At 52.0% G+C, this 11,218-nt stretch overlaps 1 protein-coding gene and 1 pseudogene across 1 annotated transcript; both read right to left on the bottom strand.

Moving 5' to 3' along the window:
* Positions 1-2,182: 2,182 nt before the first annotated feature.
* On the bottom strand, positions 2,183-3,622 carry LOC115834669 (formin-like protein 5). The gene has a single exon (XM_030810064.1). The coding sequence runs from the start codon at positions 3,620-3,622 to the stop codon at positions 2,855-2,857; it is 768 nt and encodes a 255-aa protein (XP_030665924.1). The 3' UTR covers positions 2,183-2,854.
* Positions 3,623-5,152: 1,530 nt separating this feature from the next.
* Positions 5,153-11,218, bottom strand: part of LOC101177957 — a 124,462-nt pseudogene continuing 118,396 nt past the window's right edge.

Raw genomic sequence — 11,218 nt, 5'->3', positions numbered from 1 at the left:
CCTTCAACAAGAGGTGTTGAGAGGGTAGGGTTAGGTGTAGTCTAGGGCAGGAGACAAGGATTCCGTGAGAGCTGCCACACGACCATGACAGAGAGCTCTGTGTTTGGATCAAACACAGAGAGGAGGAAAACAAAAGGTGCTCTTAAGTGAGCCCAGGCAGAACTATGAGGGCGGCCCATGCTGCAGGCTGTGGCTGTCAGCAGGCTGCTTCTCCACAGCTGGCCCGTCCTAGGATTCACAGGCCAGCAGCAGGCTACACTGGGTGACTGCTGCCCTCTCCTGGTGGCACAGGGCAGACCTGCTGGTGACCACAGATGCACCCTTTTGGGGAGGACTAGGGAGAAAGCAGGTATTGGAGAAGCAGGGGATTGTTTATTTGCTAAAAGTGTGGCCCTTTCACTCAGCAGGTCTGCTACTGCCCACTAAGGAACGGCCTCTCGACATCCTGTCAAACCCTGCATGTTCGGGCCCATCTTTAAAATCCATCCTAGGCCAGGTGCGGTGGCTAATGCCTGTAATCCCGCCACTTTGGGAGGCCAAGGCAGGCGGATCACCTGAGGTCAGGAGTTCGAGACCAGCCTGGCCAACATGGTGAAACTCTGTCTCTACTAAAAATACAAAAACTAGCCAGGCATGGTGGCGTGTGCCTGTAGTCCCAGCTTCTTAGGAGGCTAGGCACGAGAATTGCTTGAACCCAGGAGGCAGAGGTTTCAGTGAGCCAAGACTGTGCCACGGCAATCCAGCCTCAGCAACACAGTGAGACTCTGTCTCAAAAAAATAAATAAATAAGTAAAAAATAAAATGCATCCTGTATCAGTCAGGAAAGAGCTCCTTCCAGCAGGATCAATGCGGAGAATTCACCAGAGGAACTAGTTCCAAAGGTATGGCAAGAGCTGAAACTTCCAGCAGCGGCCTGTGGGGCAACCCAGAGACAGACAATAGCAGGAAACTCCAACCCTTTCGGCGGGCAGGACAGAGGGTGTGGGTGAGGGTTCCAGTGCTGTGGGCTGGGCCAGCCTGGTAGGAATGAGAATCCATATGCTAGGAGATGGGGCCCCAGAGAAGCAGCTGCTGCAGAAACCCCAGGAGGCAGAGTGAGGGAAAGACACCAGCCTCCTCTTATTCCCGCCCTGCACTGTCTCCCATGGGTCACACGCAGCTACAGCCAGTTGCCTGGGGAGGGCCCTGCCATGCTGGGGTTTGCAAAGCAGGCCCAGGGCCTGGGAAGGACAGGGGCTCCAGCACGCAGGTGGCTATGCTGTCCGGCTACTGGGTGGACACTGCCCATAAGTGACCTTTTTGATGAGTTCTGAGAGAAAGCACCGGGCATACTTGACTGACAGCGGGTGCTTCACACACACAGGATGCTTCACAGTCTACAGCAAAGGACAGAACGGTGATTGCTTGAGAACCCGGCTTAAGTCTCCTATGAGCTTCAAGCCAACACAGCAGAGGGCAAACTCCAGGCTACCAGATCCCTCAGCAAAGATGTAGATTGACACAGCGTTCCAGCCCCACGCATCTGAAGTTTGTCTTAAGATATAAGCCGTTTCCTAAAAATGCTTCCACTGCAGTGGCACAGGCTATGGCAGCATTTCTAACACCCATTCTGAGCAGGAACACAGGGCATGTGGACCCAAACCACCTCCCTCCCAGGGGAGCCAGTGTGAACCAGGCTTTGCAGTAAGGACAGTCGCCAACTGTCTGGCTTTATGGAAGAGGCGGGAAGGCCCACTGCGAAGGCCCACTGCTCTCTTGGAGCTCTCTTGGAGCAACTGCTCTCTTGGAGCGTGTGTCCCTGGGGACAGGATGGAGAGGAGGGGACGCTCAGGGTGACACTCCAGCTAAAGCTGAGAGAAGCCAAGTGCAGGACGAGCAAGTTCCAGGCAGTGGGAATAGCCGGTGCAAGCTCTGAGGTGGCCACGGCCTGGCACTTGGAAAGGAGGGCAGATGGACTGGTGCAGCAGGAGTGGGGACGGTGGGAAAACCAGAGCCTGGAGGGAGAGGGAGGAGATGGTCCGCAGCGCCTGCTGGCTGGGAGGGATGCAGATTCTGCCCAAGGGCAGCAAAGTACCCCACGCAACACACAGGCTCTTCAGGCTGGTGCTGGTTTTTCATTTTTTCTGACAGAGTCTCGCTCTGTTGCCCAGGCTGGAGTGCAGTGGCCCAATCTTGGCTCACCCTAATCAAACAATCCCTCTCGTCAAATGCGAGTGATAATAATAGTACCCACCTCGTGGGTGTTGAGGGTGAGCCCAACTTAGCATTCAGCATGGGCATGTGAACAATTATAGTCAATACTGAATGGAGACCTATGATGCTTTTATGAAGGTTTCTATTTTGGGTTAAAAATGCACAAATTTCTCCTGACCAGGAAAGATCTCTGAGTGCTAAATATTTTGTCAATGGAATAACGCAAATGATTAAGCAACACCCCATAAAACGGGGCAGACCTAGGGAGGAATATATATCCACACTGACTCATCCCAGTGAGCTCACCGCACATGAATTACAAATGGGGCGGGGTGCATTAAGCCCCTCTGCTGGCATAAGGGAGGCTGCTGCCTGCCATGCGCCTGTGCTGAGAATGGCAGGTCCCCAGAGGGACGAGAGGCCACCCCCTTCTCTGACTCTTCCATCACAGGCGTCAGAGCCTCAGCGCATGAGCCGATTCTGTGCGGTGCTCGACATACAGATGAGAACACTGAGGCACAAGGGACAGCCTGTGACCTGGTCAACGCGCTCAGGAGGACGTGGTTACCCGCGGTCCTGAGGGCGCTGACTTTTTAGAATGGGCGAGGGCAGCTGTGTCCCAGTGACCAGAACGATTACTGCCTTTAAAAAGTCGTGAAAATCATCGTGAACTGTACCCCACACCGAGCGCGCGTCTGCCCCCCAAGACAGTGGAGACGCACCCAGCTTCCGCCGCCAGCCCGCGGGGCAGGAGGGGTGCGAGCGACTCTGGCCAGGCCCCAGGGACGGGGACCGGGTGGCGCGGCCCTGACCGGCGGGATCCCAGGCACTCACGTGGCAGGAACGCCGGGGGCTTCACCACGGAGACCCATCCCGTCTGCCCCTGGACTCCAGAGAGCCCCGCGGGCCTCTCCGCCCCACCGCCCACCTGCCAGGGGAAGGAGGGCAGTGCGCGCGCAGCCAGGAAGCGGCGCTCGAAACTCTGCAGCAAGAGTTCGCTCCCCGCGTTCTCCTCGGGCGCCATGACGTGGTCGGGGCCGCAGCGTTGCCGGGAGACCGGGCGGAAGCCGGGCCTGGACTGAAGAGGGGGCGGGCCCAGGGCAGTGCGCGGGGGCAGACAGGGGGCGGGGCCCGCGGATAGGGTCAGGAGGAGCTTCGTGGGAGCGGACCCTAGGGCGAGACCAGGATGAGCGTTATGAGGGCGGGGCCTGGGGTGGGGCCAGGATGAGCGACATGAGGGCGAGGCCTGGGGTAGGGCCAGGATAAGCGCCGTTAGGGCAGGTGCTGGGGAGAGTCCAGGTTGGCGGGTCCTGGGGCGTGGCCAGGATAGGGCGATCCTGGAAGCGGGGCCTTGGAAGCGTCCAGGTTCGTGGCGTCCTGGAGGCGGGGCCTTGCGTGGGGGCAGGATAAGAGTCCTGGAGACGGGCATTAGGGCGGGGATAAACGATGATTGGGTTCAAGAGGCGGGACTCGGAACAGAGCCCAGGAGACAGGTCTTAGGGCGGGGCTAAGGCCAGACCCAGAGGAGGGCTCAGGAGGCGGGGCCGGGGCGGGGCGTTGACTATGTCGTAGCTCATGAACAGGCGGTGCTCAGACTCTGGGAGGCGGAGCTTAGGGCGGGCCGACGTGGGGAGGGGCCCAGGGTCCGGGAGGCGGGGCCGAGTCCGGGCTGCGGGTTCGCTCAGCAGGCGGGCCCTGGGGCATGGCCAGGCGCTGCTCGGGCCCTGGGAGGCGGAGCTTAGGGAGGGGCCGATGTCGGGAGGGACCCAGGGACAGGGAGGCGGGTTGGGGCTGGGCTCAGGGGCCGAGACGGAGCTGGGCTTGGGGCGGGGCCGAGACGGAGCGAGGGGTCCAGGGTGTGGGAAACGGGGAGGGGTTTGAGGAGGGGATCGGAGTGTGGCTCAAATTCGGGAGGCGTTACCTGCGGTGGATTTGAGGCAGGCCCCGGAGCGAGGCCACGGTCGACCGAGGCGGGGCCAGGGGCAGGCCCTAGGAGCCGGAGCTTTGGGCGTGGCCGAGTCCGGGTTTGGGGCCCGGGAGGCGGGGCCGGTTAGGGCGGGGTCCCTGGGATCGTCGGGTCAGGCCTTGGGCCAAAGTAGGCACTCTCGCAGTTTCTCCGCCTTCAGGAAGGTCTTTTTGGCAGGGGCCTTACGGGTGCGCGTTTCGGTCCTGGAGGCGTTATCCTAGCCGCCTCTCCATCAGCGCCACCCGTCTGGGGCCCGACAGGAGGGAGCTTTCCCTCTGTCCCCCAGCCTTTGGACAGTCACCAAACAAGCCATTCGTTCAACAAATTATTAAGCGCCTACCATGTGCCTGGCAAGGCAGATGTAACAGTGAGAAAAACTAGGTGTGGTCCAGGCCCTCCAGGGGCTCAGGGGCTCGGGCTCGTGGAAGAAGTGGACGTTGAAGTACTTATCACATAAATGAGTATAAAAGTACAATAGCGATATCTGCTACTAAGGAGAGCAGACAGAGCTAGCGGGGCTTCCAGGAGGAGTTTTGATCTTGGAGGGACAGGAAGGAGGAGTTAGCTCCTGCGGGGTGGGATTAGGGGAGGTGGTGACATAGACGTGGGGACAGAGTGGAAAACAACAAAAATATAATTATTTTAGTTCCAAGTTATTCTGTCTTGAGTCAAAAGGCAGCGCAGTTAGCAACACAGTTCAGATTTCAGTACTGCTCCTGAAATCTGAACTGTGTTCAAAGTCTAAAACGTTTACCTTAGCAAATGCCTCATAAAACTCCATTTGGAAGAGTCCCGAGAGCTAATTTGTTAAGTATACTTGCAGAAGGTAGATGAGGAGACAGATGAAATCTTATTACCTCTTTCAGATGAGAGGCACCTGAGCCCTGCTCAGCTATGAGAATGAGAGGGGAATTAATTCTAATTGAATACACTTGTTCTCTCATAGCTGTTGTTCCCCACCAGAACCAAATGAGTGCAAAATCTGACAAAGAAAAAAAAAGGTTCATCTTTTATTCCCCCAAAGACTTTCATTTAAATCGAGAGGGTGGGATGTGGTTATTGCTGTGTTTTTAGACAGAATCAACGGTTTCTGGGTGTGAGATGTTGCATACACCCTCTCAGTCCGTGTATCCTGAGATGGAATCACCTGAGAATCCAAAGCAAGTCCTAACCAGGGATGGGTCTGGGTGGTTAAAGAAGGTTGGCTTCAGAACTGGGCCAGGAGCACTGCTTTGCTTTTGCTGTTTTGATCAGCTCTGTGCCTGCAGGAGACAAGGAAAACCAATGGGAACAGGTTAGTTACACTCATAAATCCTGGGCTTATTTTATTAACTCACATAATAGCTATTAATTGCCTTTCCTCCAAGGAGCTAAAGGGCATATACGGACAATGCCATAGTAACACTGTATTATGTTATACTAAAATATTAATCTAGGCTGGTTCAGTCTTTCCTGATTCCATAGATTGGAAGCAGATTGAAGAAGGACGCTAGCGGACCACAGAGCTGAGCTATACATACAGAAGAAATCTTTCTTTCTTTCTTTTTTTTTTTCTGAGACGGAGTTTCGCTCTCTTATTGCCCAGGCTGGAGTGCAATGGCGTGATCTCGTCTCACTGTAACCTCCACCTCCCGGGTTCAAGTGATTCTCCTGCCTCAGCTTCCCGAGTAGCTGGGATTACAGGCGTGAGCCACCATGCCGGGCCATTTTTGTATTTTTAGTAGAGACAGCGTTTTAACACTTTGGCCAGGCTGGTCTCAAATTCCTGACCTCAGGTGATATGCCCGCCTCTGCCTCCCAAAGTGCTGGGATTACAGGCGTGAGCCACCGCACCCGGCCAGAAGAAATCTTTATCTTGGTGTGCGGGCTCTGATGAGGGACAGATGGCATCTATCTTGGATCTGAATGTGGAAGGATCAAGGCCCTGAAGGGATTTTTTTGTTTCAGTCTCCCTCTGTTGCCAGGCTGGAGTGCAGTGGCACGATCTCGGCTCACTGCAACCTCTGCCTCCCAGGCTCAAGCGATTCTCCTGCCTCAGCCTCTCGAGTAGCTGGAACTACAGGCACGCGTCACCACGCCCAGCTAATTTTTGTATTTTTAGTAGAGACAGGGTTTCACCATGTTGGCCAGGATTGCCTCAATCTCTGGACGTCATGATCCATCTGCCTTGGACTCCCAAAGGGCTGGGATTGCAGGTGTGAGCCACCATGCCCGGCCTTACTGAAGGGATTTTTTTAATGTCACGTGGCTCTCACAGGTGCGGTGTATTCGGGTGCAAGTAAAGATTAGGACTGATGCTTAAAACCAAACGTAAAATTCCAGGTGGTGTTGCTACGGGGAGCAGCATTAGGACAATCTGAGTGGTTTCAGTTGCAAGAGTGTGTGTGTGTATGTGCAAGAACTACAGTCAAGATTCAACTTCTGGCTTTGAGGGTCTCTTTAATAACAGTAATAGCAACCTAAGGCAGTTTAACAGTATGGAATGATTGCCTTTTAGAAATTAACCTATGGGCATGGAAGTTCAATCAGTACACTGAAGTTTTTCCTTTATCTCTCCTATGGTTAATGGTTTCTGCAGAAAAGGACCAATTGATTTCTTTCTAAAACGTTGCTTCAGGGTGTAGAGACCTTTATAGGTCATGTTTCAACTTACAGAAAATTTTTATAGTTCAAATATAAATCACGTTCAATGTGGACTTTGTAATAGAATTTAAGGTTAAGTAAAGTTTCCACTTTCCTTAGGCTGTTTGCAGTGCCCAGCAGGCCCCATGATATCGAGATGGAAGTTATGTTAAAGGAGGAGATTGGTCAGGGATGGGCAGAATAAGGAATATGGGCAGCTCAGGCTAATAATACAATGATTGAGATGTAGAAACAGGGCCAGGCATGGGATAACGCCTGTGAGCCCAGTGCTTTGGGAGGCCAAGGCAAGAGGATCACTTGAGGTGAGGAGACCAGCCTGGTCAACAGAGTGAGACCTAATCTATACCAAAAAAAAAAAAAAAAAAATGCTGAGCATGGTGCTGTGCGCCTGTAGTCTCAGCCACTTGGAAGGCTAGTTCAGGGGATCCCTTGAGCCCAGGAGTTTGAGGCTGCAGTGAGCTATAATCACATAACTGTACTCCAGCCTGGGTGATAGGGGGAGGCCCTGACTCAAAAAAATTGAGTCAGGGAAAAAATTGGAAATCTTAATCCTCGGTACCCAGGAATGTGACCTTATTTGGAAATAGGGTATTTGTAGATGTAATCAAGTAACGATGAGTCATACTGGATTGGGGGCTGCTGATGAGGGAGCAGATGCAATGACTGGTGTCCTTATAAAAGAAGAGAATGAGGGCCGGGCATGGTGGCTCATGCCTGTAATCTCAGCTCACTTTGGGAGGGTGAGGTGGGAGGATCACTTGAGGTCAGGAGTTCGAGACCAGCCTGGCCAACATGGTGAAACTCCATCTCTACTAAAAATACAAAATTAGCACTGCGTGGTGGCAGGCACCTGTAATCCCAGCTACTCAGGAGGCTGAGGCAGGAGAATTACTTGAACCTAGGAGGCAGAGGTTGCAGTGAGCCCAGATTTTGCCACTGCATTTCAGCCTGGGTGACAGAGGGAAACGGCATCTCAAAAAAATAAAAGAGGAGAATGTCAGGTGAAGACAGAGACACAGGGAGAAGGTAGCCATGTGATGAGGGAGGAGAGATTGGAGGGATGCATCTACAAGGAACACCAAGCATTGCCGGTGGCCACCAGAAGCCAGAAGAGGCAGGAAGGATTCTCTCTTAAATGTTTCAGAGGAAGCGAAGCCTGGCCAACACCTTGATTTTGGACTTCTAGCATCCAGGCCTGCGAGACAATACATTTCTGTTGTTTTCAGCCACGTGCGGGGCCTTCGTTGCTGTTGTAGTTGTTTTTTTTTTTTTGGAGATGGAGTTTCACTCTTGTGCCCCAGGCCCGAGTGCAATGGCGTGACCTTGGCTCTCTGCAACCTCCTCCTCCCAGGTTCAAGCAATTCTCCTGCCTCAGCCTCCTGAGTAGCTGGGATTACAGGCATGCACCACCTTGTCCAGCTAATTTTTGTATTTTCAGTAGAGATGGGGTTTCACCATGTTGGCCGGGCTGGTCTCAAAATCCTGACCTCAAGTGATCCGCCCGCCTCAGCGTCCCAAATTGCTGGGATTACACGCATGAGCCACCGCGCCCGGCCTTGTGGTTATTTTTTTAGACAAGATCCCGCTGTGTCATCCAGGCTGGAGTGCAGTGGTACAATCTCAGCTCCTGCAGCCTCGACCTCCCTGAGCTCAGGTAATTTTCCCATCTCAGCCTCCAAGTAGCTGGGACTACACGCTTGGCTAATTTTTGTATTTTCTGTAGAGATGGGGTCTTGCTATGTTGCCCAGGCTGGTCTCAAACTCCTTGGGCTCAAGCCGTCTGCCTGCCTTGGCCTCCCAAAGTGCTAGGATTACAGGCATGAGCCACTATCCCTGGCCGCCCTTGTTAAAAAATAAAGAATTTCAAGATGGTGATGGCAGATTATTAAACCACAGTGGGGACTCTTCTGTGTCCCTGTGGGACTGTCCAGGTAGCAAGCCCATGAAGCCGGCCCTAGCTGCTGGGTTCTTGGAGTGCTGGACCTCCCGTGGCATGTGGCAAGGAGTTGTCATGGGTTATCACGACATATGATGATCAACTACAGGAGACCCAAAGACCACTCAGTCCTTTTTCCGACGAATGGCTGTGTATGTCACACTACCAACAAACAGAACCGCAAGAGCCCCTGTGACAATGCTGAGCCCTATCACTACGCCTTGCAGAGCAGATGCCCTCTGTACCTCCGCTCTTGTTAAGAAACCAGAGGGTTTTTAATTGCCTGATTATTAAGAGGCTGTTCTGGCTGCTCCTGGTTCCCTGGGAAGTTTCCCATCTAGCCGCTAGTGAGTATTAATTATGGAAATGAAATGTACATTTAACCTAAGGAAATGCTCACTCTAGAGAAATCTCATAGGGCAAGTCATTGAAAGCCGATTTACTAAATGACCTCTTCGCCGAATGACCCATTTGCTTAATGACCACTTTGCCAAAAATCTGTGGGATGTCCTGCTTATCAGTCAGACTCAGCTTATCCTAGGCTCCCAATAGCATGTGGGACAGGGGAGTGGCTACAAAATAGTTGTAGCAAAACTCTAAAACTTAAAAAGAAGAGAAATTTGGTGAATTGGTCATTCATTTAATTAGCTTTCTACAAAAGGGACTGTTAACAAGGAGATCATGGGCAGTGTCTTACAAGAAGAGAAAGGATGTATATCACCCCTGCCCTCCCCTCTTTTCCTTTTTTTTTTTTTTAGAGGCAGGAATTGGAGTGCCATAGCACAATCATAGCTCACTGCAGCCTCAAACTCCTGGGTTCCAGCGATCCTCTCGCCTCAACCTCCCCAGTAGCTGGGACTACAGGAATGTGACACTACACCCAGCTAATTTTCTGTAGAGACAGGGTCTCTCTATGTTGCCCAGGCTGGTCTCAAGCTCCTGGCCCCAAGTGATCCTCCTACCTCATCCTCCCAAAGTCCTGGGATTACAAGTATGAGCCACTGTGCCAGCCCATTACTCCTTTTTGCATGTAATTGCTTTAAGCGCTTGTTAGATCACTGGACAGTATCCAAGTCTCTCCTGGCAAAAGGAAAGATAGCCAGTGTTTGTAAACAACCCAAAAAGAAGGCAACAGCAAATTCTGAGATGATTTTATTCTTCCTTTGTATCACCCAGATCGAAGGGGTTTGAAGTCTTGAGAATTTGCAGTCTCATTTCACACTCTCCCCTCTCCTTTTTCAGCATCGAGTAAACAGCAGGGTTTTGCTCCTCCCCTATGAACAGCTTTCTGTGCTATTGAAGAGGGCTGATTTCCATATCTGGAAGGGGCATCTTGGGGGCAGACTGTACACAGTGATTTCCTGAGGACCGGAAGCATTATAGCCTGACTTTCTCTATACAGCGCCTTCCCTTTGCCTAAAAGGCACTATGTAAAATGTTACCAGCAGGTGGAGGGATTCCCTACCTCCCCTGCTATCTGTTTGGAGCTGTTGGCATCTTGTTCCTGGGGCTCCAAAGCTGCTGGGAAACAGGACTGTTCTGCTTGAATTCCTTCCTCCCCACCGTGAGACCCCTTTTTGATTCTTTTCTATCTCAGGACAGAGCAGACTATGCTGACAGTTTTCTGGCAGCTGCTTTTGTTTCTCACCTGGCTGCTGGTCATAAGAGTTCACGAGCATTTTCTGGGTGACTGCCAGGGAGCCATTGTGGGTTTGGGGGTGACTCCCAGGAGTTTACACATGAATGGGTAGATGTGGATGCCCTTAAAAGGCTCAGCCAGGCGATTCCTCTTGAAATCTGGCCCGAAAGCTCTGAATATGATCTTCATATCCATGAGGACATTATCAAAGCCATGGCTGCTTTTGTTGAAACACATTATAATTCTCTGAAAAATAATAACAATAAAAAAGCCATTTTAGATTCCAATCCACTGAAAGAAAACTGTCCCTTAGTTAATGTCATGCTTGTTGGATCCATGAAGTCTTTGAGAATCTAAACTACAAGGACACTGCTCTCTGTGGTGGTGGAGAGAATACCAAGGATTTAAAGGTTTTTAAGGAAGAGAATGTAGAAAGCCTACCCACTGGAAACAGCAAAATGATGATAATTGTACTGACAGTAATAATAAGCTCAAATATATAGAGCTTACTATGTATCATGAATTGTTCTGAATGCTTCATAAATACATGTTACCTCCTTTACCCTCATGGCAGCCCAGTAAAGGCGCCATTCCCCATTTTACAGCTGGGGAAACTGAGTTACAGAGCTTTTCTGCACTGAGTCATCAGGAGCATGGTGGGCTGCATGCCTCCTGGGAGGTACTAAGGAGCGATCTGAAATGTGTCTGCAGACCCCAGAGTTGGGGACTGCAGAGGGAAATTGAGATCAGGGACCCCAGTCTGGCAGAAATGGGTGCAGCATGGGGCATTGTGTTCCTTCCACCGAAGGCATGAGGTGTGTTGCAGACAGTCATGAAATGT

The sequence above is a fragment of the Nomascus leucogenys genome, chromosome 4 (assembly GCF_006542625.1).
Source record: "Nomascus leucogenys isolate Asia chromosome 4, Asia_NLE_v1, whole genome shotgun sequence".
In the NCBI taxonomy this organism is placed as follows: domain Eukaryota; kingdom Metazoa; phylum Chordata; class Mammalia; order Primates; family Hylobatidae; genus Nomascus; species Nomascus leucogenys.
This window is presented reverse-complemented; position numbering and strand designations above follow the sequence as displayed.